This window comes from Manis javanica, chromosome 10 (assembly GCF_040802235.1).
Source record: "Manis javanica isolate MJ-LG chromosome 10, MJ_LKY, whole genome shotgun sequence".
Lineage (NCBI taxonomy): Eukaryota > Metazoa > Chordata > Mammalia > Pholidota > Manidae > Manis > Manis javanica.
Genome location: NC_133165.1, coordinates 4,009,626 through 4,036,984, shown reverse-complemented (window position 1 = coordinate 4,036,984; position 27,359 = coordinate 4,009,626). Strand labels below are relative to the sequence as shown.

At 54.6% G+C, this 27,359-nt stretch overlaps 1 protein-coding gene and 1 long non-coding RNA gene across 7 annotated transcripts in view; one reads left to right on the top strand and one right to left on the bottom strand.

Annotated features, from left to right (window-relative positions):
* The window catches only part of LOC108406989 (phospholipid-transporting ATPase ABCA3), a 37,514-nt gene extending 10,251 nt beyond the window's left edge, over nt 1-27,263 (bottom strand). Inside the window, exons 1-21 of one of the 5 annotated variants that reach the window (XM_073214664.1) lie at nt 27,103-27,236; nt 25,048-25,198; nt 21,185-21,386; nt 19,299-19,409; nt 18,958-19,222; nt 17,988-18,115; nt 17,195-17,360; nt 16,218-16,477; nt 15,016-15,207; nt 14,638-14,758; nt 10,564-10,737; nt 8,466-8,647; nt 6,732-6,875; nt 6,145-6,274; nt 5,827-5,981; nt 5,434-5,589; nt 4,996-5,206; nt 3,916-4,066; nt 2,488-2,586; nt 1,306-1,492; nt 276-579 (exon numbers count right to left, since the gene is read on the bottom strand). In XM_073214664.1, the coding sequence (XP_073070765.1) occupies nt 276-579; nt 1,306-1,492; nt 2,488-2,586; nt 3,916-4,066; nt 4,996-5,206; nt 5,434-5,589; nt 5,827-5,981; nt 6,145-6,274; nt 6,732-6,875; nt 8,466-8,647; nt 10,564-10,737; nt 14,638-14,758; nt 15,016-15,207; nt 16,218-16,477; nt 17,195-17,360; nt 17,988-18,115; nt 18,958-19,222; nt 19,299-19,397 (3,124 nt within the window). In that variant the 5' untranslated portion in view covers nt 19,398-19,409; nt 21,185-21,386; nt 25,048-25,198; nt 27,103-27,236. Of the gene's footprint in view, nt 1-275; nt 580-1,305; nt 1,493-2,487; nt 2,587-3,915; nt 4,067-4,995; nt 5,207-5,433; nt 5,590-5,826; nt 5,982-6,144; nt 6,275-6,731; nt 6,876-8,465; nt 8,648-10,563; nt 10,738-14,637; nt 14,759-15,015; nt 15,208-16,217; nt 16,478-17,194; nt 17,361-17,987; nt 18,116-18,957; nt 19,223-19,298; nt 19,413-21,184; nt 21,387-25,047; nt 25,199-27,102 lie in introns of all 5 variants that reach the window. The other 4 variants (XM_037004455.2, XM_037004459.2, XM_037004456.2 and 1 more) reach the window with 4 other exon arrangements.
* On the top strand, nt 19,129-25,041 carry LOC118969728 (uncharacterized). Of its 2 annotated transcripts, none has more exons than XR_012121952.1 (3): nt 19,129-19,243; nt 21,639-21,794; nt 24,473-25,041. It is a non-coding gene; the product is annotated as an uncharacterized lncRNA (long non-coding RNA). The 2 variants fall into 2 exon arrangements; XR_005057583.2 differs by lacking the exon at nt 24,473-25,041 and adding an exon at nt 21,993-23,294.
* Nucleotides 27,264-27,359: the final 96 nt, after the last annotated feature.

Genomic DNA, 27,359 nt, shown 5'->3' with positions numbered 1-27,359 from the left:
TGGATGGTCCCAAAGTTGCCTTCAGGAAGAGGCTGTTGGGATAAAGCTCAGCCCTAGAGATGGTGCCCTGTGTCTTCCTCTGACCTGTGTTAACGTTTTCTCCCCCAGCAGCTCTGGAGGCATTTTTGGTTATCATGATGGGGCAGGAACGCAGGTGACCATGCCACGGATGCTGCTAAACATCTCATAGTGTGACAGCAAAGGACGAACCACCCGGTGTCTGCAGCACCGAGGCCGAGAAGCCAGAGCTGAGAATCCCCAGGGACACCCCTTACCCAGCACCTCGCGTGGCTCCTGGCCCTCGGCCTGCAGCATGTCCTTCCAGTGCTCTGCGAGCTGCTGGCCCAGCCGAGAGGTGCCGGGAACTGCAAAGGGCACCACCGTTCTGCCGTACTGGTCCAGGGTCAGCTTCAGAATGGGGTCGTCCAGGATCTCGGAGGAGTAGTTGATGGCCAGGAGCGCCAGGGTGATGCATGTCAGAGGCACCAGGACCTGGGCCGCTACCAGCTTCCACTCCCGCCAGCTATATGCAGCCTTCTTCAGGAGCATGGCCCAGAACTGCTGGCAGTGGAGGGCGAGCTGTGGCAGAGGGGACAAGGTGACACGGCTGCCACCAGGAGCTAGCATCTGACCCGCCCACCAGCAGGTGTGGGCCCACAGGAGCCTGAGGGCCCTTGGCTGACTTTGTGTCTCACCCTGGATACCCGTGTATTGTCCCTGCAGGTTCTGACATGGGCCTAGGGGGTCTCCCAACAGCTGTGGAGGCAGGACTTCAGGGGCCCAGCTGTGATCCCATAGTGGCTCAGGCCTCTGCCTTCCCACTGCGCCTGGTGGGAGACCTGGCTGTGCTCACTCAGGGAAGATGGACCAGCCTCCCTGCTGCCTGTGTCCTCAACCCTGCCCTTCACCATTCTGCAGGTGTTGGGGGTGCTGGGGTCAGATCCCAGTACCTGAGACACACTGGCCTTCCGACCTTAGCCTCAGGTTCCTGTTTGTGATGCGGGAGCAGGGCAGCTCTCTACCACCCTGTCTTCCCGCATGGCAGGCCCTCCCGAAGAGAGCGCTGTCAGCATTAGGAGAGGAGCAGACATCACCTCATTCGCCAGTGGCCAAGTTAGAGTGCACACAGAGGTGACAATCGCTCCACTGAAATGCTGGTTGCCCCTCTCCCTGCCAGCCATGGGAGCGTGAGCCATCATCAACCCTGTTCCTGGGCACCGGCCCTCCTGAAGCCCATGTCTGCCCTCGTGGCCCCTCACATGTGGACAGGGTCCCAAGCCTCCCGCACTGGGGCTGCATGCTCACCCCGGAGTTGAGCTTGATGTTGGCGCACTCCTCCTCGATGAGGGCGCCTGCGCCCGCGGTCGGGTCCATCATCCCGCACAGGTGGCTATCCACTGCCCAGTCGCTCGCCCGCCTCTCGTGCTGGTACTGCAGGGCAGGGAGCTGGATGGCCTGGATGTCCATGCTGGTGTCTACCAGCTTACCAACCCTGCAGGAGAACACACAAGGCCCGGTCACAGCTCAGCTCCCCGCACAAGGAGCAAGGCTATGGTCCCCAAGAGGAGATGCGGCGGGGGGATGAGGGCGGCCATCAGAGGTCCTGCAAGAGGACCTGGGTCTGTGGGCTCCGGCGCTCATTCATGCTTTGCTCACTCATTCATCTGCACGTACCTCCAGAACATGAGCTGCTGAGGCCAACCAATGTCCAGGAGAGAGAAACTAGATGGGCTGTGCCCACAGCGACCCCACTTTCACGGGGAGATGGACCCAAGCCAGCATTATAACCAGGCCCTCCAGAGGGCATGGCAGAAGCACTGGGAGGCTCATGGCACCAGCGTGGGTGGGCTGGGGCGCTGCCTGCAGAGCTGAGACTGGGAGGGGCGGCTGGGAGTGGGCGTGACACGGACAGATGTGTCAGGGAGGGCAGGAGGCGAGGCCGGCCGGTGCAGGAACCCAGTGCGGGGCTCCGTGGGCCGCCGGCGTCACGTGGCAGCGTTTACATTCTCTCCCTCTGTTGCCTCCTCTAGGTCCTGGGATCCTCAAGGTAACCCACCTATCTCACCTCTATTTTACTACATCTGCCACGTGAGTGTTCAAGAAACGTCTGACAGACAGATCAATCGTCTCGCCCTGCAGTCCTGAGGGTCAGAAGGCTAAGCCTTGCATCTTCGGTATGGACTGGGGTGTGCCCTAGGATCAGTGCCCTCCCGGGGCCGCGGGGAAGCGCACGCCCAGCCTGGGCCCTCATTCGGTGGCCCAAGCACAGCTGCTCTGCTCTCTGGATTGCCGCACCCGTCAGGGACCTCACTGAGCTTGTGTAAGACTTAGGAATGCTCGTGATTCGAACTCAGGGCTCCGACAGCCGGCCCACTGCCCCGCTCCACCCAGGGCCGTGCATTCAGGGGGACTGCCGCTACCATCGTGCTTTAAGGAAACCATCCACATTGTGGGGTCCTGGACCCATGCAGACGCAGCTTTACTGACCTAAGGAACACCTCCTCCATGGTGGTGACGGAGGCACCGAAGCTGGCGATACCCAGTGCCTTCTGCTGCTTCTCCAGCTTACTGAAGAGACTTTCAAACCTAAAAAAAGACCCCACGTGAGGAGGCACTTCTCCACGACCTCCTAAGAAACTTGTTTCTAAATCACCATTTCTGTGCAGTGTGGCAGAGGGGGCAAAGGAAGGGGAGCTCCTTGAAAAGCCAAAAAGTTGGGTTTTGTTCCCCCGACTTTGTTTCCCCTGTGACATCCTGTGAGTGCTTTGACCTGTAGGGCTGTCTTTGATAGTGTACACCTACATGAACTCACACAACAAACCCAGAGAAACTGGTGTATAGTCATTTGATTGCAGGGTAAAGAACTACTTTCTAAGAAGAAATCAAAAGGGAAACGGGCCCCATTTCGATGTAAAATTTCTACGTGGAGAAAAATCCCACAAAATTAGGCAGCAACAAATTGGAGAAAGTTCCAACACCAATGGTCGATGATAGCATTCACGACACCGCCCGAGAAGTGAGCGAGAGGCACGGACTTTCGATGCCCGGCGGCAGCCATGGGTGAAGGCCAGCAAGGGCTGGGGACGTACACACTCCAGCAGGGATAAAGGCCAGTGAAGCAGGTGGGCGCCATTTCCACCCATTAGAAGCACAAATGTTTTTAAAGAATTGTACTCAAAGCTGGCTACCATGGAATAAAACAGACACACTCCTGTTGCAGATTAGGAAGTCAGACACACCACCTTTCTAGATAGCAACTTGGTAGCATTTGCCTCCATATTGGGAATCCATCCTAAGTGGTCCCTGAAGATCTGGATAGAGTTTTCTAGAAGGATGTTCGTTAGCATGTTTTTTGGGGAAAAGTATGAATGTATGAGAAAGGGACAGATGTTAAATAAATTATGGCATATCTGAGTCAAGCAATAGTATGAAGTTACTAAAACCATATTACTTACTTGGGTTTGTAGCCAGATGAAATGTACTTTTCAAATTTACACCCCAAAGTTTCTAAGTGTTGATAAAGAGTTTAGTTTTTACCTCCCCACACTGGTAGTCTGCTCTGTTTAGGAGGCATGCATTCATGACTCAAATTCTGGGACCATGGAGATAAAAAAATTGACAATTCCACAGATAATTCTGAGTAGGCTGCTGTGCATGTCTAACCCAGTGTTAGGAGGGAACCAAGTGTGGATGGTAGCAATGCAGTGAGCACCCCCATGGTAAGTCAGACGTTTCTCCTTCTCAGGTATGAGCCTGGGCACCCGGGGACCGGCAGGCAGATTTGCTAGGCACTGACCACCAGAGGCCCCGGAGCTGAGGGGTGCCCGCCAGCCAAGCTTGAAGGCGCAGGGTGGGAAACCCCAACCATGGGGCTGCCTTCTCAGATCTGACCCGTGCAGCCCCCTGGACACACACCTGTGCGTGCTCTCCTTGGGCAGAATGAATGACAGCTCCGCTCCAGCACTGCTTTCCAGGGTGGCATTGGGGACGTGGTGCTGGACCAGCCGGGAGATGCCCTCGGGGCTGCAGTGAGGCTCCTTCACCAGGGTCATGTGGTAGCCTGCACCTGCATGCCACAGAGCCCAGGTGACCTGTCTCCCACAGGTCCTGGCTGACCCAGGGTCCTTGGGGCACCACCTGGCAGGCTCACAGGAAAGGGACTGAGTGCCAGGCTACTGGACCAGATGATGAGCGTCGGAGCCCCTCTGTGCTGTCCTGACGGTCCCCCTGCACCCGCTCCCTAGCTGGGAAGACACACGCTGGAGGCCTGTGCTACTGAGCGTGACAAGGAGGAAAGCCTGGTGGGACTTCAGGCTGTGAGTCTCTGAGGCTGTGGCCAAAACTGTCCCCAGGACCTGTTTTCTCTGCTTTCTCAATGATAGACCCTAGGACAAAGGCCCCCCGCCCCAGCCTCCTACAGCTTGGTGGTGAGCACATCAGGCCGCCAGCTGCTTGGCAGGACTGCGTGCCGGCCAGGGGAAGCCGTGGAAGCCAGGCATGTGGCTCCCAGGGTACCTGAGGGGAGGGCCACTCATGTCTGCCTTTGCCCCTTCCCGCTGGTGGAGAGAAGATGGGCCACGAGCACCCCTCATGCCAGGAAGCCATGCTAATGCAGCACCAAGGGCTCTGGCTCCACGGGCCACTTGCTCCACTGCAAGTGTGTGCTGCTGAGCACAGCCTCTCCAAGGGCACCGCTGCTCTCAGTAGCCCTCGGCTCAACCGCTACCTGCTGACCGTGGCTGGACACTGTCCCAGCCAGATTAAGATTACATGCTCCATCCCACCACTCCCTTGTCATCACAGCCCCTCTTCCAGGGGCCGTGGGTCTCCATCCAGAGGCGGCAGACAGGAGGTCTAGAGAAGGCTCCCTGCCCAACCTCAGGGGCCTCCGTGAAAGGTACCAGCAGGCATTTCTCCAGCCCACTGGCCCAGCAGCACTGACCCCATAAGGAATGGGGTTTGACCCGCCACCCTGCCCCCACCTGTGCTGCTCACCATACTTCTGCTTGAGGAACAGCGACGACCCGCAACACTGCAGCTCCCCCTTGGCCATGATGGCAATGCGGTCCCCCAGCAGGTCAGCCTCGTCCATGAAGTGCGTGGTCAGCAGGATGGTGCGGTCACGCTTCTGCTGCTGGAGAAGGTCCCAGATGGCCCTCCTGGAGACAGCGTCCATGCCGGATGTGGGCTCGTCCAGCATCAGCACCTGGGGTAGAGGATCAGCCTCATGGCCACGGCAGAGCCCCGTCCCAGGCCCAGGCTGGCTGTGCCGCGGGCGCCTTGGGGCTTGAGTCCCGAAGACCGACCAGGACCACCCACGCCAGGCTGCCCGTCCAGGCGTCCAGGACCAGCAGCCGGCCCCTGCCTCTGGGCCCCGCTGCCCCGAGCCTCTGCCGACTGTGTCCACCAGGAGGCCTCCCCACTGTCCCGTACCTTGGAGCCCGCAATGAGGGCGATGCCGATGGAGAGCTTGCGCCTCAGGCCCCCGCTCAGGAACTTGCAGTGTGAGTCCCGCTGGTCCTCCAGGCCCAGGGTGTGCAGCATCCGTGCCACCTCCTCAGGGCACTTCTGGTGTGACAAGCCTTTCAGCTGGAATAGCAGGGGATGGAGGTCCGGCGAGCCACTTGGCCTTGGTGTGGCCTGCTTTCCCCCGCCTGCTGACTCAGGGTCCTGACCCTCCCGCTGCCTTTCCTCCAGGTCTGCAGAAGGGCTCCTTGAAGCAGCTTCGGTTTGCAGGGAGGCCAAGGGCTCTCGCCTCGGGAGCCCAAGCACATCACCGACGGAGCCACCGTGGTGGTCCAGGAGTCCTGCCACCTGCCGGCTCACCTGGGCGTAGAAATACAGGTGTTCTGCGACTGTCAGGTCATCAAACAAGATGTCGTGCTGTGGACACAGGCCCAGGCTCTTTCGGATCTGAACCATGTCTTGGGAAATCTCATACCCATTGATATACGCCCGTCCACTGGTCGGAGGAAAGAGGCCTAGGGCCAAACAGAAGACCGCAGGGCTTACGCTCGGCAAACTATCTGTCAGTCGGCAGGTGAGGCGTGGCCTGCACCTTGTAAATGTGTTTTGCTTCATCTGGCCTGAGCACCCCACCTGTGAATGAGGCGGGCTGCCAGAGCCACAGGCCGTGTCCCTCACCTGTGAGCATGGAGAGGGTGGTGGTCTTCCCTGCGCCATTGTGGCCCAGCAGGACGGTGATCTGCCCCTCATACAGGTTCAGGCTCAGGTCTCTGACGGCTGCCTTTCTAACACTCCCCACTCCGAACATCTGTGGGAAGGGTGAAGGGCAGCCCTGGACTTGAGGGGCCCTCCCTGCTCCCCCCTGGAACACCCTCCTGTCTCAGGAGACCACACCCAGGGGCGCCCAGAGGTGGGACATTTTGGGCACAGCGCTGGTTGGAGGCCATGCTGCTTCCTGCTGCCCTGGCCTCCCCAGCCCTTGACAGGTCCCCACACCCCCATGTCTCAGAAGGACTAGAAGGCCCACGAGGCCAAGACAAGGCTGAAGCAAGCACAGGAAGTGTTTGCTGCAAAGCTGATGTGGGGTCAGGTCCCCGGGGCATGTGCTACTGACTCGACCCCGAGTCTCCGCACTGTGCCTGGGGATGGTCAGAGAGCAGCCTCGGAGACCGGTCACGAGCTCAGACAAAGCCCTGGGCCAGGCAGCAGAGCCTATGGCCCTGAGAGCCCTGGGCTCTCCCTGTGGCACCCACAGGGCATGGTACCTTGGACACGTGCTTGATCTTGATGCCAGCCACCAGGTCCTCAGGCTCGGCCTCAAAGTACTCGGTCCTGAGCGCTTTCTCAGGGTCCTCATCAACTTCCTCTTTCCCCATGGCTGTCCTCGGGCTCCCGCGCCAGTAGGAAGGCTAGGAGGGAAGGTGGGCAGGCCTCAGCAGACCCACCCACTGCATTTTGTTGGTGATAAATAATAGCAACAACTAACTAATGTGAAGTCTGAGACCGGCTCTGCCCACATGCGCCACAGCTGCAGGGAGGGTGCTGGGGGAGCCCCAGGGGTGGGCCTAGAGCCAGCACAGCTCCTCACCCACCCAGGTGGGGATGCCTCAGTTTCCTCTTATGCCATAGGGGCAGAGGCTTATTGTGCATCTCAACTCAGATATGATGTGAGGAAAAAGTGAGCGGTGACACTGAGAAGAGGGACAGGCTCTCAAAAGTTCCAGTCCAGGGTGACATACAGTATTAAAGGGGAGGGTGTGTCTGCACCCCCCAGCACAGCCTTACTCAGCCACACAGGAGTTCACAAAACAAGCAGAAGCAGCCAGCTGTGCCCCCCACCACTAGGGAAGCTTCCCCCCTCTGCTGGATGACCCCTGCCCTCTGTCTAGCCATCAGAGCCAGGCTGGGGCAGGAATGCAAGCACAGAGCACGTGCTCCACATGCTCCCACCCTCAAGGTGAACCGTGGGCAGACAGCACAGGGGAGGACGGGAGAGGTAGGGGAAGATGGGGGTGGGCAGGGTCAGGGGAGAGGCAAGCGCAGGGCCAGGCAGAGCTAGACTCCTGGTGCACTTCCAGTGTCAGGAATAGCCCTGGTACACCACAGCCCTCTGGCTTCAAGGGACACGTTTGTCACATTTTAAGTGGCTGTGAAATCAGGATGCAAGTTACAAATCATGAAATGCCAGTTTAATTGTCGGCATTTTTCTTCCTTAGTGATACAGCAACAGTGCCTCTAAGAATCAGGGGCAGCTTAGGTCTGGTGGAACAGCAGCAGACGCCTGGTGAGTTATCTGCTGGCCTCGATGACTCCTGAGGCACCACCTGACCCCCATCAGCAGGGACAGCAACACACACGCTGGCGGTTACAACCGAGCCGCCAGCAAGAGCAGAGGTGGTTCATGAAAACGCAGATGTGTAAGTATACGCATTCTTACAAATAAGTAACATTTATAAATATGTATAAAATGTTTATAAATAGACCCACATGTACACATATTTAAGGTATCTTAAGATGCATTGTTGGGCTTAAAAAAAACAGGTCTCACGCATTTTTACAATATGATCCCTTTCTACAAAAAAGTGTGTAATGTTACATACACATACACGTGTACTACATGCAATAAATGCACAGACGGAGCCTGCGGAGGCGTGCATGGGGCCACAGCATCTGTCTCTGGGTGGAAGGTTGTGCTGTGCGCTGCAGCAGCACCACCGTTTTCACAAGAAGCCGTATTGCTTTGTGGGCAGAAGTCCTAACAAGACCTTTTCATGAGAAGGGAGGCTGGGGAATGGGGTGTGTGGGTTCTGTGCCGGGGGGCCAGCACAAGCTTCTCTCAGACCCAGGAGGCAGGGCCCCCGCACGATATTCTGCTCACCACCCGTGTGCAGGGCAGGGTCCTCGGTCCAGCCTGCCTAGGCGTCCTGTGCAGGGCCCAGGGGACCTGGAGAATGTGCTGGGACCCCCCAACGATGAAGAGCAGGGGCGTCGGGACTCACCATGAAGCAGAAGTACCAGGGCTGGGGCACGCCCAACTGCCCCGGGAACACGGCCTCCACATACCAGGCCACCAGGCCGTAGAGCACGGAGTCCAGCAGCAGCATGCCCAGTGCCTGTCCAAAGGAGAAGTCGTCGTCCACGTTGACGGGACTCAGGAGGTCTGGCCACTGGACGCCTGTGCCTGGAGGACACACCAGGAAACAGGCCTGAAATGTCCCCACAGTCCCGGACGGTATGTGTGCCTTCTCTGCCCGCTTGCACAGCCATCTCAGGGCTTTTCCACAGGCTTTAAGGCAGCCCCAGGTTACAAAACCGGGAAGTCACAGACCAGCAAAAGCTCCTTAACTGTTGGATGGGCTTGCATTTGATTCACGACACACAGATGCATACACCATATCTGAGACACACATACATGTGCATGTACAAACACACCACACACATGCACACCATACCCACAGTGCACATATGAACACCTCCACATATATGCACACCATACCAACATGTGGGTACATGCACGTCATACCCATGACACACATGTACACATACATGTAGGACACACAACACATGCACATGCCATACCCATGATACCTGAGTACGCATACATGTGTTAACATATGTACACACAATACACATACATGCATTGATACACATACACTTGTACAGATACATGGTTTGGGGAAGGGCCAACACAGGAATGGTGTGCATTTAAAAAATGGAAAGACTTCAGCCATGCATAAAGCTCTATCTCATGGCGTTTAGAGTTCTGTCCCCTCGCTGGTTTGCAAGGTCACAGTCCCAGTGAAGCTTGGGGATTCCGTAGCCAGCCTACCCTCTGCTGATAGAAGTGGCTGCTCTTGGCCTTGGTCAATGTTCACTTTCAAACAACTAGACATTTGTTTTAAGAAAATTCCGTATAGAACTTCGAAAACCAAGAGGTGCCATGTAGTTAGATTCCTCTATGTAAATGGCTTTCCAGAAAGTATTTGAACCCTAGAAGGGACTGCATATAAAAGTCTATGCTTTATCACAAACTACAAAACACAGAAACATGTATATTTAAAAGCCAAAGTGTTATGAGACATGGCTGATGGAGGAAGGAAATTCCAATGAAAGACGAAGTGCCCTGAATGTTGCCATGTTTCCCACCCACCTCCTTCCACAGACCCACAACCAGGAAGCTACAACCAGCAATCGTGTGACTGGAAGAAACGGCACATTCAGCCTGCAAAGAGGATGTGTGGATGGGGTGGGCCAGGCTGGCCGTTGGGGAGGGGGGCTGCATTCACCTGCTCCACGCAGAAGACCCAGGGAGACGGAAGCCAGCACACCAGTCACACAGACACTCACCCCGCCTGCCTCTTCTTAGAGCCAGGAGAGGAGGTCAGGGGTCTGAGGCCATTTGCCTCTCCACGCCCTCGGTGAGAACCCAAGGGGCCTTCTAACAGGTGGCTCCCATCTCCGAGCTTTCCCAGTGGGTGAGGGGCTGGGGTTAAACTAGGTGCCCTGTCCCCATGGGGGAGTGTCCACAGAGGGGTCTGCAGAGTGGGCACCCACAGGTCAAGCCACCCAAATAACTGTCTTATTTGACCCTATTTCAAAAATCAAGAAAATTCACAAAAATCAAGAAAACTGTCTTAGTCTGTTACCTGTTTCTCTCAGGCCTCCTGCTATCCCCGCCAATTGTGGCAGGAGGTACTGGGAAACAGGAAGACAAGTGACTCCAAGCCACCTCATTACTATAAGCCAGGAGCAGACCAGGCCACACACCAAAACCTCAGGCATGATGACCCCGGACGCCTCGCAGGCAGACGGACTCAGAGTGAGCCAGGGCCCCACAGCCAGCTGGTGGGAACAACTGGCTCCAAAAGGGTCTGGAGGGGACTCCAAGCCGGGGCTACCTGGCCCAGTGAACACGCTAACCCTGTCCTCTGAGCCGTGGCATCAGTGACCCACCTCCCCTCCCAGTCTGCTGGGGCACAAGCTTCCCCGTGTTGGGGACCTGTCCTCCCCATACTCCGCCAGCAGCCCACTGACTTGTCTGTGATCGAATCTCAGTGGAACCAGGTGGGCACGGGTGGCTCCTAGAAGAACATTCACCTTTTGCTTCAAATTTCCCAATGAGTTGGGCCCCCATCGCCATGGCAACATTGGACAGGAGGCAGGAGAAGAGCTTCTGGCTGAGGGTCATCCAGTTGTATCGAGGAGCAACGAAGAAGTAGGGGATGTAGGTGAAGAAATAGAGGAAGCCCCCAATGGCAGCTGCCATGTTAGCTGCAGACGAGAGGAGAGGCACTAGAACACACATCCTCGTGTCCAGGAGGTGCACTCATGTGCTAAGCAGAGGCCCAGGGCCAGCCGCCCGACCCCTCCCAGCATCAGCCACACGGAAACACGCGCCTCAGAGCTGGGGGACCTTCTTGGGCTGTGTGTGTCCTCCCCACTCCAGGGACCCCACACTATCTCTCCAGCCCTCTCCTGCACACCGCCCTTGACACTGCGCCCGACCCCCCAGCCTGCTCCACCTGGTCCGCCCAGCTCATTCACTCGGGCATTCCAGATACTGGCTGTGCACCTGCTCTGGGCCATGTCCCCCACAGGCACCGGGAGACTGGCACAAACAGAACACACAAGGCCCCTTCACTTGCAGAGCTAATACTCCAGGAAGACAGAGTGAATGAGTCCATAGGCAGAGTGAGCTGGACGGGTCTCCGAAAGAAGACACAGAGCACGGATGGGATGGTCCCCAGGCTGGGGGTTGTGACTGTGGGAAGGGTTTTATGAGGAGGTGGCACATGGGGAGGAGGTGAGGACCAGGGCAAGGGGTGCGGGGAGAACAGTGTTACTTTAGTCCAAGCCGCAGCCCTGAAACATTATGGTCTTAAGACTCCTTTATGCTCTTGAAAATCATTACGGATGTCAAAGAACTTTCGTTTACATGGTGCATATATATATATATATATATATCAATATTTAAAGTATAATTAAAGAATTATACTTTTTAATTTTAAAGAATAACAATAAACCCATTACAAGTGAACATATTTTTATGAAAACAACATTTCTCCCAGTTTAGTGAGGAGAGTGGCACAGTGTTGGATTTTTGCAAGCCTCTATGCTGATTTACCAGATCGCAGGTGACTTCTCCCATCTGCTGCATTCACACTGTTATTATGCCATCTTGGGTGAAGCACATGAAGAAAATCGGGCTTGCAGAGCAAGTGATTGGGAAAGGGGGAGGTTTTTTAATAGCTTTTTCAGGTGTGTGTAGAAATTCGTCTTTGATACCACACCACTGAACTACCACTCAGCAAGTGATAGTTTCCTAAAGGTCAGCCTCATGGAATCAAATCGACCAATGAACTTTTCATACTGTTACATGAATATCCACTGGGCTATCCTGCACTCTGAATGGCTTATTACTCTTTCCTGATCTCGTACCACAAGGATTGGCCATTTGGAAAATGTTGCTTGTTGTATTAGGTAGATCTTCCAAATGTTGACATATTTTATTATAAACACATAAAAAATCACATTGGGTAATATTATTGCCAAACTCATAAAAACTAAGAACCAGGAACTGTTGAGCTCATGGTAGATACAGGTTTGCAAAATCCTAGCTTTTGCTTGAAAGTTCAAATTTTGTAACTGACATCAGATACTGTCTGTTGTTTGCCTTGAAAGACAGCTTGTATTCAAGAAGGTAACTGCTGAATACCCAGGTGTGACTAACTATAGTCTGACAGTCATCTTTTTGAGCAACGTGGTGGTTCTTGAAAAAAGTAGTTAGTTTAGCTGGCAACTCAAACAACTGTACACATTTCCCTCAGGATAATTATGCTTCAGCATGCAGCTGAGTACTTTATGTGTATGTCCTACTTGTCACAGATTATTTAAAATTCATGCTTAATAGTCAAGGTTTAACAAAATTAACATTTTTTGCTGCTCCACTAAGGATACTTTTGGCATTTTTGTTTGTTTACTGGAGCACATGGGGGTGAAGAATGCGTGCCCAGTACAGTTTGGGGCTGGTCTTGGTCAGTGCTCAGAGCCAAGGATTCTGTTCCACTAGAGCACATGCCAACAAGGTTGGGGAGGCAAGCACTATCTTTGTATCCTTTTTCTTTTTTTTTAATCTTTGTATTCCTGTGAAAATGGTTTTTATTTTTGTGAACTCCTTAAGGGCCTTGGAGATCCCCAGGAGTCTGTGGACTGCACTTTGGAGAACCTCTGACCTAGGTGGAGACAAGGGCCAGGAGAAGGGAGTGTGCCAGGGCTGGGCGAATGGGCAGAGGGCAGTAGCAGGTGAGGCCAGTCATGAGGCCACATGGTAAACCAGCCCAGTGATGATGGCGGCTTGGGCCCTGGGGTGGTGGGGAGAAGCAGTCAGGTACATCCTGACAGTAGATCTGACAGGACTCTTCAGGGTCTGGGTGTGGAGGATGGGAGAGGAGGAAAGAGTGGGGGGCAGTCCCAAGGCTTTGGCGTGAGCATCCCGAAGGAGGGAGTGAGGCTGACAGACGGGGAAGGCATTCCTGAGGCTAAGAGCAGAAGTGTGGGCCCAGACGCAGTCCAACTGAGACGAACACCAAGTTTTGCAGGGAAGTGGTCTGGTATGAGCCTGAATTTCAGGACAGAAGCCTAAGCTGGAGATCTAAATTTGGGAATTATCTACCTGTTCAAAGCCCCCCAAAGGAATGAGTTCAAGTAGAAGAGAAAGACTTCAAAGTAAGAATGTCAAGGACTTTTAGTAAATATGTACAAAGCTCAACTGGATAGTGAATAGAAAATAAAATGATAGAAATAAACTCAGTGAATGAGACACAGTCTAGAACATACAAAGTCAAAGAGAGAATTACAGAATTAGAAGTTAACTGCAAGGATTTCATACAGAACTCAGCACAAAGAGATTCTTTTAAAGTACGGAAAAGAAGTTAAGAACATAAAGGAGAGACCGAGATGCTGCCACCTCACACCCATTAGGATGGCCACTATCCATCAGAAGTAGAGGGACTGGAACCCTCGTGCACTGCTGGCAGGTATGTAAAATGGCACAGGAGCTCTGGAACACAGCCTGGTGGTTCCTTAAACGTTAAAAACAAAACCTTATGATTCAGCAGTCCCGCTTCTGTGTATGTACTAGAAAGAAGTGAAAGCGGGGTCTCAAAGAAATACCTGCATACCCATGTCCTTTGCAGCGTTAATCACAAGAGCTAAAATGTGGAGGCAACCCAAGTGTCGATCAACAGATGAGTGGGAAAGCAAACTGTGGTTACATATATAACAGAATACTATTCAGCCTTAAGAAGGAAGGACATCTGGACACCTGCTACAACATGGGAGAACCCTGAGGACCTTGTGCTCAGTGAGAGCTGTCAGACACAAAGGGGCAAATACTGTGTGTGACCCCACCATGGGAAGTCCCTAGAGTGTCAAATTCATAGACAGAAAGTAGGATGGTGGGTGCCTGGGGTGGAAGAAGTGGGGATGAAGCTGATGGTTTTGCAGGGACAGAGTCTCAGTTTGCAAAGATGAGGAAGCCCTGGGGAGGGTGATGGTGGCTGCACAGCAAGTGAATGTGCCTAATGCCACTGAATGTACATTTAACAGTGGTGACCGTGATCAATTTTATGTTTTGTGTATTTTATCACAATAAAAACAAAAGGAAGATGTTAAGAGACATGGAAGACAAACTCAGGGATGCCAACAGCAGTCTGATCAAGGACAATGACAGCAAAAATGGGAGGAAAATCTGAAATCCTGTAGAACTAAAAAAGATGATTCCTCAGATTGAGTCATTCATGTCAAGAAAAATCACCCCTAGATAGTCAGCAGACTTCTTGCCAACAATTGTGGGTATCTGATGGTGACAGGGTGACATTATTCAAGTGCCAAGGGAGAATATCCATCCGTGGGGAATTTCACGTGCAGCTGAAGCAGTACTCCGCAGCACAGATGAAATAAAGCCACCTCGGGATGCAGGAAGTCATAATTAACTACCCCTGCACTTCATGAGAAGGCCTCTTAAAACACCTGCACCAGCACTTGGCCAGCTGGATCCAGGAAGGTGCAGGTGTCCCCACCCAGTGCCTGGGTTACTTGTTCATCCCAAATGAAACCGCCCGGTTCTGCCACCCGGGTCCGCATCCCACGTCCCAGGGGCGGGCGGCTCACCTTTGCTGAAGAAAGTGCTGACCATGAAGCTGAAGGCGATGGAGGAGATGGCAAAGCACAGCAGGAAGGCCAGCAGCAGCGAGGGGTCGCTGTGCGTGAGCACCGCCACGCCCTTCCTCACCTGCGGGCACCACCCCACGGTCACACCCGCAGGTTGTGGCGGGGGGGCGGGGCACCAGACCGGGAGGACTCCTAAGTGTTCCTGCCACCGCAAAGCGCGAGGATGGGAGCAGGGCTGTGCCGGGGGACCGAGGCGCCTGGCCCCCCACTGACAGGGAGGATGGCCTGGAGGCTGTGGAAGCGGCCTCAGGAGCTCCCTGGGGCTCTCCATCCGCAGGGCTCTGCATTCACACCGCGGCCCCCTCGGGCCGTGCTCACCTTGATGCAGAGGAGCAGGGCCATGCAGCCGACGGTGAAGAGGAGGAGCAGCAGGAAGAGCAGGAACCAGGCGCTCCAGTGCAGCCAGCCGCTGAGCCCCATCATGCGCATGTGCTCCTGGGAGAGGACACGTGGTGGCGTGCGACATGACCACCTGCCCTCGCCCGCCTCACGCCGACTCCTCGGAGCCTTCTGCGCAGACGCGTGGTGTCGTACGTGCACCGAGGCAGGACGAGGAACGCCGGGCAAGGAGCACATGCGCAGGAAAGCACGTGCTGGCCAAAGGCGGAGGACAGGCCGCTGCATGTGAGCCCTGCCCTCGGGTGTGAGGACCTGGCCTCTCCCTACCTCCCCCACTGCAGGGCTGCCTGGCTGGGGTGCCCTCCCTGCTCCTGCTTCAACACGACATGGCTTCATTAGTTCTACAGGGTGCCCAGCAGACGGGGCCTGCCCATCCGCAGACCCCTGCTGGCAGCAATCTGAAAGCTCCAATCAGCAGCTTTGGCACCACTGAGAATACGCCAGGTGTCATTTCACTGGTGCTGCAGACACCGCCAAGGGGGGAATAATTCCGGTGGCATCACTGGTATGAGTTTACAGGTGACACTACTCTATCAGGTGTCCTCCTGAAAGCCGGTGACCCTCCTTCAGAGTGACATGTCATATACATCTTCATTCCCCAGTGTGCTGTGCCTGAGAGCCCAGAACTACAGCTCTTTTTGGTCAATATGCAAACCTAATTAGCTTTCTCTTCAGCCATGTATTTAGACATTTTGTCTCAGGGCTGACCTGCTCTCTAGTGTGGCTCTGTCCAATGGGAACAAAATATGAGCCATAAACTTAATTTAGAATTTTATAGCAGCCACATTGAAGAAGTTAAAAGCAACACGTGAAATTAATTTCAACCAAGTATTTCACTTAACACAGCACATCCAAAACGCTGTCTTTCCCTTGTTTGGTCCATAGATACAGCACGTAATACGGTGCTTTGTCAGGGTTTTTTAATCTGAGAGACCAGGCCTGATTTCAAAGCCCCAGTGTGGCCTGGAGCCGTGGGGGATGTCCACCCCACATCCCCTGCTCTTGTAGCTCTGGTACCCAGGAGCTGCCCTGCCAGATGATACCGCAGGACCAGTTTCCAGGTAACTGTGCCTAAACCCTGCACACCAGAATGTTTTAAAGCCCAACACAGACAGGATTACCTTCAGCTTTTTCTCTTTCTCTTGCACAACAGCCCGGATGATGCTGAGGGACGTATATGTGAAGCTCAGCATGAGCAGCAAGGGAAGCTGGTACTGGATGGCGACCAGGAAGGGGTCCGAAATAAAAGGCGGGTAAGGGAACCTCTTGGCAATCACAGTGAGCTTCTCGAACAGCTGGTGTGTGGAGGCGTTGGCGTGGTACTGCATGATGGCCCTGTCCACAGCATGCTGCATGGCCAGGAAGCCTTCTCGGATGTACCCTGAGTGCGGGAGCAGAGGACCCTCTAGCAGGTGGGCTGGCACATGCACGTGGGAACACCACATCACGGGGGCTGCTCGCTCACCTGCCCAGGGCAGCACCCTGGGGCCTCGCACACCTCGCCCTGCCTGTTCACCTTACTTCCCCTTCCAGGTTTAAAATCTTGCGCTGGGATGTTAGCTGGTGAAGGGACCCAGTACCAGTGACACCCCTCCTTGGCTACCCCTAGCTCTGTTCCAGATGCAACCATGCTTCAGAGGAGACAAACAGGCCATTGCCGGCCAAAGTCACATGGGCAGACCAACATGCATGCTGGTAGGGTACAAGAAGCCAAGATCCAACTTGTACAAATGTTTTGCCAACACAAACCATGGGCAATTATACAAGGACCCCAGAGCTCACAGAGCCTGTAAAACTGTGCCCAGAGGTGGCCTGGGAGAGATGGGAAATGTAAAACCAGCCCAGAAGATTCAGAGCAAACTGAAGCTTCTTAAAGACTGAACAATAAATGGTTCTTTCAAGGGCACATGTCTTCTGGGAAGCATTTTCAAAGATGACTTTGGCCATTCAGAAGCCAGTTTTACTGGATCTTTTCTTCCTTTTCCCACAAAGAAGATCAAACATTCCTAAAACGCATTTCTGCAGAGAAATGTAAGGTGGCTCCCACATGACTAGGGCACCCCAGGAAGGTGACCCGGCCATGCGAGGGGCTTCTCACCAGGCTCCCCGCCATCAGGGGATGCGGGCTCCCTTGGTCCTGGGTTTGGGAAAAGTGGAAAAAGGGAAGTGGTGTGCCATCCCTCTGTCTCTTTCAGGAAAAAGGAACCAGTCTGGGTCCACATGTAGTTTCTTCGTGTGTAACTGAACCGTAAGTGGTACTTTACCTACAGAAACAAAACCAACTGCTCTGAAGGCTCCAGACCGAGCAGCAAACATCTGTGCAGATCCAGCGTTTGGGGGACCCTCACTGCCAGGGACTCCCCACTTTCCCAGCCCTTGACCATGTCCAAGGGGTCTTGGAATGTCAGAGCCCAGAGACCCCAAAGAGGGGCACCTTGGGGGTGTTGTCACCCTCTCTTGCCACCCACCACCATGAACCCTCCCTGGGGGGGCATCACTGATCATCAGCAGGCCAACCAAAATAATGCTATAAGGATCTGATGGTTTCCCAATCTTAATGTCATTGGGCAAAAAAAACCTGTTTTAAACTTGTAACTGAAAGCGTATTTAAGCCCCAAGTCCCTGCTGCTCTCCTGTCTATCCTATCTGACTACCCAGAGAGGCCCAGAGACTGGTCAGGACTTCCTCAGACCAGAGGGCAGGAGAGCCCAGGGAGACAGGATGCTTCTGCTGACAGGGGACAGGTCTGTGTCACCTGGCTCCCTCAGAGGGGACTGAGATGGCTGCCGAGCCCAGAAGAGAGCTGGAGATGCACCCCAGGCAGGCAGAGCTCTGGGAGGCTGAGCTAGCACATGAGGGAGGAAGCAAGGCTTTGGAGATGGGGTCCTCACCGCCAGCGGCAGGGGGTCCTTGCTGTGGTTGAGGGTGTGCTCAAACACCACGGCAGCCAGCACGTTGTTGGAGCGGTTATCGTATTTTACGTAGTCCTCAAAGTCCTTCTCGGAGGGAAAGCCACGGACTGCAGGGGGCATCAGAGCTGCGAGTTACCCACCCATCCATTCCACTTGAAAAATCTGGACATTTCAGGTCATTTTCAAATAAAGGATTACAAACTAAACAAGTTTCTCTAGGGCTTGGTAAACGTTCCCTAGGCTTTTACTTTGGCAGACCTGTAACCTAGGGGGCCTGGGGGTGAGGGGTGGTGAGAGCTGGCAGTGGGCAGGCTGCAGTGCGGGTAAGACTCCTCCCGGCAGCGACCACCTGCACGGGTTTCACAGCCGGGCAGCCCCTCTCGCATGACCACACCACCCAACACTGTTTAAGAAAACATATGGCCTGTGAACCAACCGCTCCACCCGGACCCGTTTCACATGAAGGGTTTCACTGAAGTCACCTGGGGAGACCAACACTCACCCTGAGTATTTGCTACCCTGAATTAAATAAGCCACAGAAGCTCAAGTGTGGAGAAAAAGGGCTATTTTTCATCCCAAAAGCAAAGAGCTGGAAAAGGCAACTGGCCTATTTACTGGGAGTGTCCCCAGCTGGCTTCCCAATGGCTGCTTCTAGCGCCGTCCTCCCAGAACCACACCCCAGAAAAGGCTTTCAGCACCGTGTGCTCTGGACACGCCTGGCTCTCATGACTAACGAGCCTTCTTGGGGATGTGAACGCCTGTTCCTGCTGTGGGTGGCCGGGTGGGGCTCCTGGAGCAGAGCTGCTGACCTGTCATCCATGGCCATCAATTGGGCCTCACCACTCAGGTTCTCACGTTATAATGAGACACGATGGACATTTGTCCAGGTGACACAGCCGATGAGAGGCCACCCTGGGCCTCCAGTGCGACGGGCCCCAGCACGCCCCACCTCTCATGTGGGTCACCAGCATCCTCCTCGCCGCTTCAGTAATGGTCTCCACGGCATCACTGTGGGACGGGATGTAGGCGAGCTCCCAGGTGGCGCCCGGAGGGGGGAAGCTGAAGAAGAGCGGCAGCTCCCGGATGGACTGGCCAGGGTAGATGGTGGCGTTGGGCACGTTTTCCGACTGGATCTTCAAGCGAAGCCAAATCAGGATCCCAGAGAACAGCAAGGGCAGCAAGAGCTCCAAGACTGTCACCAGGACCTTCCGTTTCTAGAGACACAGAAACGGCAGGTGAGTGGGCACCCAGGGACCCCCACCACCCCCCATCCCCGCCTCCCAGACCCACCTGCAAGATGTAGTTCTTCCAAAGCAGGAGCTTCAGCTGCCCAAGCACCGCCATCCTCCTGGGATAAGAGACCTGGCCACGACCGAAGCCGCCGTGCATGGAGAGTGGGCGCTGCTGGGGGATGGAGGGTCTTAGCAGCCACAGCGCCCTGTGCATCTCCTCACCTGGCCCACCTGCACTCAAACAGTGCCCCAGACGAGCCGCCAGCCCTGCGCTGTGCAACTGAAGCTCCCCTGCTAAAGGGTCCCCTCCGCTGGATAAATGCCCTTCTGATACCCCTGTGGCTGCTGTAATGTGCTATTTCTCAGCCAAATACTCTGCTCCCTACTGGCTTTACTCTCAACCCCCACAGAACCAGTAAAAGGAAACACCCTCACGTCCTGGTTGGGGGAGGGTCTCTAAAACTTGGGGAGGCTATGTGGGAAGCAGGAGAAGAGGCCTTGGATGGGGCCTCTGTCCCCCTGGGGGCCCTTGCTGGCCTCATGCACCAGAGGTGGGACCCGATTGGCATGTGCATGGATGGGCCAGGGGGTGATCTCCCACCTTGAACCCTCAGGACCTGTTCTTCCTGCCTTAACTACAAGCATTGGTCTATTAAATGCCTCCATGTGAGAATGGTTATTTTCATCCAAAGAAAACCTATCCGGTGTTACATATGAATGTGGTATTTAAATCTGGCACATGTAACTGGGAAAGTCTGCTCGAGACTATTGGACACAAGGGGCAGCAGAAACAAGCAGTGGTTTTAAGGGTCTCCCTCCATTTAGGGAAATCCATTTTATCAGATTTCCAGTGTAAGATGCAGAGACACTGAGCCCAGAGCTCTTCAGATGCTCAGCTACTGGAGAAGGAGATGGTCGGAGTGAGCCCAAGACACGGACGCACCCCGTTCTGGAAGCTGTGGGCATGAAGGCTGGGCGCAGACCTAAGCGGGCAGTGAGAGTGGTGGACGAGGGCCCCAGAGAGCTTGGCCGCCATCCACACGCTGTCTGCACGTCCACCCCTTGCAGCTCAAAGTCCTAGGTGGGGAGCAGCCTCCATGACTCCTGGGAAGACTCCTGGTTCCAGTGGCTTGGTCCCACGTTCCCACTGAGGCTGACCTAGCCCAGGGTAAACACTTGGACAAGTGGATGGTAAATGGTCCCTAAGGGAACACTTGTTAACACTACTGCCCAAGCCTGTGTCCCAGACCCAGGGCCTGTGGGGTGGGGGCTTGTTTGTTTTTTAAAACAGCCAGTTGTGCTTGGGGTGTCAGTCAGTTGAAAATCATTTCCATTAACACTCTTTTTAAAATTAGATAACGCTTTTTAAAAAAAGATGAGGCTGCCCATCCCTATATGTTACTCAAAACGTAGTGTATAGATATTTGTAGAGAACACAGATGCCACAAGTTACTTACAAATTAACTTACAAAATAGCTTGTAACTAACCATGTAGTTAAAATGTGAAGTTACAGCTAAAATAGTATGAAAAGCTATTAAGAGGCAAGTTATTAAATTACCCAAATTCTTTTAAAATTAACAAGGAGTAAAAACTGTCTTAGAATCAGTTGCCTATAGTGATTTAAGGGTACCCATCAAGGCCTGTGGCTCCCTAATGGTTTCCGGAAGTGGTTTAGGCTAAGAGGGGAAAGCAGTGCCTCCGGGCAGGGCGGTCATTCCCCTGGGATGAGCTGATGGGAGCCTGGCTGGCCTCTATCAAGAGGGGAATGTAAAAATGTCACACAGAACATAAAAAGAAGTAGATGAGTTACTTTTCTAGAAAAGCCTGGCCGAAAGGACACATCCCCATGCTTACCCCTAAGGCCCAATGTTGGGGGTGGGGAGGCAGAGAGACCGTCACCTTCCCACCAGGAAGAGGCCGGACAGCAGCCTCTGGGAACTGACCTGGATGCTGGGAACGGCTCCTGCCACGCTCTCCTCCCGGGCTAGTGGAGGACTGTCCTGGAGGAGGCGGCCCTGCGCAGAGGGCTCCGGGGTGGGGCTGGCAGGCCTCTCGAGTGTGGTGGGCTGGCCTTGGCGTTCTGGAGGGTTGATGCCCTGTGGCACATCAGGAGGGGCCCAGGGCTCACTGGCATGACTCTCTGACCTTTGGGCAAAAGCAGGGTGCTATAGCGCTTAATATCACAAAACACCTCTCCCCAAGTTAGAAAATCAAAGAGCATAAGGGATGGCAAGTATGTAACTTAACACAGAGCAGATCAGATAACAAAGAAACATGGATTTTGGACGACAACGGAGAGCACAGCCAGTCGAGAGCACGGGTAACTGGCTGTGCTCTCCGGAGACAATTAAATACAAAAAGCCTTTATGATACACATAGGTACTTTTATGCCCACAGGGCCTCTGGATCCAGCCGGGCTTCTGGGATCATCACCCTTTTATAGACAAGAAATCAGGCCTAGCCCAGGATCACACAGCAGGACAAGCTGCAGAGGCACATGGAAACCTGCAGTCCACGTTTTTAACCCCTTCATCCCTGTCTATCCTAAAGGCAGTAAGTATCTTCAAAAATGTGTGAATATGGCTCCCAGAATGTAACACAGAAATCAAGAGGACAAATGCCCCTTGAGCCCCACCGCCTTGGTAGGAGTTTTATTTATTTCTGTCCCACAGTGCCCAGCTTGCGGCTCTGTGCATGCCAGGCTTCCTCTGAAGTCCCACAAATGCTACACTCATGTCTGTTCTGTTTCAGTAAAAAGGAATTTAAAGGAGATTCCCGGAATTACAAGATCTGGGAAGCTTCCTGGTTACGAAAGCAAATGTACATGAGGAAAGGAAATTAAGGTTCCTTGAAACACTCGACACTCTGGCACCAAGGGTCCTCGCAAGTGGCAGTGGCTGGTGTCTGAACCAGCCCCACGTCCTTCTCCGAGGCAAACACTCGGCAGGGCTACTTGGGAAGCCACCACCTCCGCCCACAAGAGCATCTGAGAGCTTCCCCTACACGGCTCACTTCACTCCTCTGGGGCCGGGGCCAGGAAGGCAAAGGAAAGCTTTTTCCCAACTAAAAGGCTATTTGCTAACTGTTAAAATATTAAACGTTACACAATTGTTGAGTATTTCAATGTTTGCTCTTTAGGCGAGCAACTGAATTGGCCCAGAGTGAGTGCATACTGTGGGCTGCTAATTTCTGAGAACTCTCTTGATATGGCACCTTAGATTACTCTAAAAACAGTTTTCCCAGTAACTTTGGTTAGTTTAAGAGCCACGGGTTGTGCCAGTTCACCAGCATCCACTGCCCAGTGGCCCTTGGTGCTTGACAAGGGTCTGGACACCGCTTCCTTACTTGTGGTTCTTCTCATTATGAGTTTGACTGTGTCTTTCAATTCCTATTGCCCATGCAGAAGTTGTTCTTATTTCTGCATATGTGGAACAGAGCGGCATTAATGCTTCCAGAGAGGCCACTGCTGAGCAGGCTGCAAGACCAGTGAGCGGAAGTGGACAGGGCCCCTGGTGCAGCACGCGCCCCTCTGCCCCCTGTTCCTATCCTGAGCTCGGTGCATCTGCTCCCAGGGAAGCCGATCTGCACAGGCCAGGAGTTAAAAGCGGGTCCCATGAAAGCCAATGGCAGGCCCCAGATGTCACTCAGAGCAGATGAGCATGGCTCTGCCCTCTTTACCACAGGTGTGGGACAGACAGATGGCTTTGTTGGTGGTGCTGGCCCCAACTTGGCACTTGCCAGGAGGACTAGGTGGGCGAGAGCCAATCTCAGCTAGGCAAGCTTTCCCTTGTCAACACAAGGAGTCCACACAGTCGGTGGTGTTAAAGGTCTGCATGTATACATTGCTGAGGAAGGCATGCTAGGCACCCAGTTAACGTTTGCCGGCAGAATCTGTGGTTTTTTAGGATATACAACAGATAAAAAGCATTTACGCATCCAGCAAACACCGGCCAAGTGCTCACTGTGTGATGAGCAGGTACCAGGGATTTGGAAATGAAAATCGCAACATTCTTAACCCAAGGAGGGCACAGCCTGCAAATGCTTGTGCATGCAGTGACTGCTGTATGCGGAGCCAAATGAGGTGTCACGAGATCCTGGAGAAGACTGGAATTCAGTGTGTGTGTGTGTGTGTGTGTGTGCATCTGTGTGCGTGCACGTGCGCACACAACGGAGCTCTGGGAAGGCTCTCTGGAGGAGGTGACACGAGTGCCTGCTCTCGAGGTCCTTGTCAACTGGGGTGTGGAGGGCATTACAAGATCACAGAGAAGTGAGACTGTGTGGGGGGAATAGCAGGTAGTTCCAAGTGGCTTGGGAGCTGTGACATGGAGGGAGCAGAGGTGGGCGGTGCCTGTCCGAAGGTGTGGCTCAAGCATATTTTGCTTTGCCTAATCTTTTACCCAGTACATGATCTCTTTTTTTTTGGAGAGGGTAGCACAGTAAATAAATGAAAATGTCTATTTAAGTGTACTCTCCAGATGAAATGTCCAAATACCAATAAACACTGTAAAAAATAGGCTGAAAATAGTAGGGCTGCTTACAGAGCGTGATTCCCACCAGTGAACCCCCGGGTGGTCAGCAGTGGAGAGAGCTGGAGGAAAGGAATGGTGAGAAATTCTACGTGTTAAGTATTTCTCTTTAAAAATGAGAAAAGAGTTGGCTTTCCTAATATTTAACAGATGGACGGACGTGGGCACCTTCCTGGCCTGGGTCAGTGCCATGGCACCCTGATGGGGGCCTCGCAGACCCGCTAGGGCTTCCATGCTTGGGGATATCACGGCTGTGGTCAGTTCAAAAAAGCCCCCCGCACAAGGCTGAAATAGCTAAGCTTAACGTACTCAGTAGTGATCTGGGAAGTGAATGATAAGAAGGCCACAGGTTATCCTATAACTTGGAAGTTAAGCAGGAAATACACATTTTCTTTCATTAAAAGTTCCAAATCCAGAGAACTTTTTCTTTATTTTCAATGACAAATGACCACAGCAGGGGCTCAGCTAGCTTATTTCTATTTCTTTTAAGCCTCAATCAAGGGACTCAAATCTGTCCCTTCAGGGAAAAGGTGACACTGTGTGAGAGTTATGGCTTTTCAACATAATCTGTGTCAAGAGCAGAGCATTTATGAAAACGTGTGTTTGGAGATGTCTGCACAGTTGTGTTGCCAAGGCCGTAGCCAGAGAGCTGTCTACTTGCACATGCTGAGCTTTGGGAGCCATAATCCCCCTCTTCCCTGACAGCTCGAGAGCCTCGCATGACTGGTGAGGGGGTCCAGAAAACAAGTGCCAGACTGACAGCATCTTCATGAGGGGTGCCGTTTCACTGCGGATGCCGCAAGAACCAGGAACTGAAATAAGCAGGACCCAGAACCAAACCTGCAAATGCTGGGCCTCTGGCTTCACCAAGGGTTTCTACGAGGCATGTGGACTTGATCATGTGGCTTTCTTTTAAAGGCGTTTTGTACCACAGAGCTTGGACCATGAATACGTGGAAAATATTTAACTGTGTTCACTCGCCTCTCATCCCTTTAAAAGGCATGTGTTTGTGTATATTTCTATGCCCCTAACACCCAGGACATGACTATAGTTCACAAATAAATAAATTATACGGGGGTGTATAATTTTTGTACACATAGCAGTGCACCAGGAGAGTTTGTGACAACTTACTGATACGAGTGGCCCTTGTGTGGGGGAACTGGGAACAAATCTACAAGCCTCGGTCACTGTATGAGAAGCCTACGAAGCGGGGTTCAAGGCTCCGGTCATTTGCACCTGGAGGCCCAGGTGGTAAACTAGTTTTCTGGCCTCATACTCACCACCACCACCACCACCACCACCACCACAACCTCTGGGCAGGGAGGGTCTGGTGACTGTCCTCAGGATCACGTGGCTCTGGGTTTACACTGATGCTCCTGGCAGGGGTTGAGGGTCATATTCTTTAGCCAAGGGTGGCGCAAAGGAGGCTACCTGGGGAGAGAGCCACAGAGTCTGTGCGGCCAGCAGCTTCCCCACCCACTGCAGCGTTGGTCCCCTCAGTGCTGTCCTGCTAGCCGGGCTGCCTCTCTAGGAGTAGGAAATGAGGTAATGAGGCAGCTGAGACTCCCCAGGGAGAGGGAACCGTGGCTCTTCTGCAGGAAACAGGGCAGCCAGATCACGGCTCAGGCCCTGCAAAGGCACCTGCCTGCCAGGGGCCCCAAACCTCTTCAACGCGGCAAAGGACTCCAAGTCACGTGGGCACAGGCACTGCCCAGGGTAGACCCTGACCTGCCCCCTGCCCTCGTACAGGTGTCTGCAGTTGGCTGCTTGGAATGTGAGCCCCCACCCCCTTCTCCACCTTCTGAACTCCCAGGCCTGTCTGAGACCCTCTGTGGAGCAGCCTGCTTCAGGGGCTCTTCATCTTGGCTGCACAACAGAATCTTCTGGGGACACCTTAGGGCAGAAACCAATGTCAGAGGCCCAGCTCTGGAGACTCTGGGCTTTGGTCTGGGCAAGGGACTCTCCTGGGGGACTAAAGGCACAGCAGCTTTCTGGGTGTCTCATCTGGCACTCATTTTATGTCATGGTTACTTCTGAATAAATCATCTCTTTAGCTCCATCCTAAGGTCCCTAAGAGCAGGGACCACATTCAATCAACTCATCTTCCAGTCGTGCACAGATCCTGGCCAGTCATTCCCTCCAGAGTTCTAGAATGCTCCCCTCAACCGGTGCCACAGCAGAGGCGGCTCCTGTCTCTGCAGCAGGGCTGCCAAAGCAGCTGCCGCCTGGGGAGCCTTCCCTGGCCCTCCCGGTGGGCCCTCCCGGTGGAGACCGTCAAACAGTCCACGGGGGACTGCCCGCACATGCACACACACTGTGGGGGGTCAGGGTCTTTTAAAAAACAACCCGAGCTGCTGTCTCGTCAGAATGGTAGTGGGTCACCGTATCATCCTGTCAGATGTAATAAGAGAGCGAGCAATTTAAAAAATATTCTCTAAGAAGTTAAAAAAAGGGCGGGGTGGGAGTTCCCAGAGCGTCCTTTTTTCCCTCTTTACCCATTCTGTCCCATTTCCCGTGAAGCGAACCCTCTGGAGGAGAACAGCCTGGAACCTCCCCAGGCTGACAGAAGCAGCACGGACTTTCCGAGCTGAGGGAAGAGTAGCTGCTCAGGAGGAAAGGGCGTGACTCCCTCACTGGCACCTTGCGGGGTCTCGGCCACCCGCTCCTGAGTGCCTGCCGCGTGCCAGGCGCTGGCTGTGTGCTGGGAGGGCAAGCCCCCCGCCCCCAGACCCAGATCCCCCGGGGGACCTCACAGTGCCCGAGGCGAAGGGGCCAACAAGCACAAACAAGCGCAAAGCCGAGGCTCCGGGGAGCAGAGGGGCGGGCACTCCTCCAGGCACCGAATATGCCCCACTGGGATCCGCCCCAGGCCCTCGCGCAGGGGGCGCCCTGCCCTCAAGAGGCTTGCAGGGCAGGGCGTGGAGGAGCAAAGCCCACGTTCACGCGAATTCACGAGGGCCTCCCCGGCACCGGCGCGCCCTCCTCCTGGGCGGCGCAAACCCACCCTTCCCACGGACGGCTGCGCCCACGACCCCAAGCACTGGAGGCCGCAGGGCAGGAACGGGGCCGCGCCGGGGGGAGCCTCCCACCCGTCCTGCCTGGGCGAGCCAGCAGCGGGGCGCTGCCAGGTGTCGGCCGGCGCTCACTGCGGTCGCCGCCCGCCCGCTCTGCTGGGGTGCAGGGGGCCGCGGCGGCCTGGCCCCGGGGCGCGGCTCTGCAGGCGGCCCTCCGGGCGGCGGCCCGAGGCGGGCGGGGCGGCACCTGCGGGCGGCGGGGAGGAGGGGACGGGCTGAGAGGGGAGGCAGCGGCGAGAGCGCGGGCCCGGAGGCACTCACCGACCGGCGGCACGCTGCTCTGTCGCGGGTCCCCTTCCTGGGCGGCGGCGGCGGCAGCGCTGACAGCTGCTAGGTCGCCGAGGCGGGGAGGGGCGCCTGCGACCCGCGCCCGGAGGCGGACCGGCGCTCGGCTCCTGCAGGGGGCGCGCCGGCCGGACGCGCGTGCGCAGTGGGCTGTCCCTGCAGGTGCCGGCGGCCGCCCCGCCCGCGCCTGCGCAGTGCCGAGGTTGGGAAGGAGTGGTGCGGAGTCCGCGTGC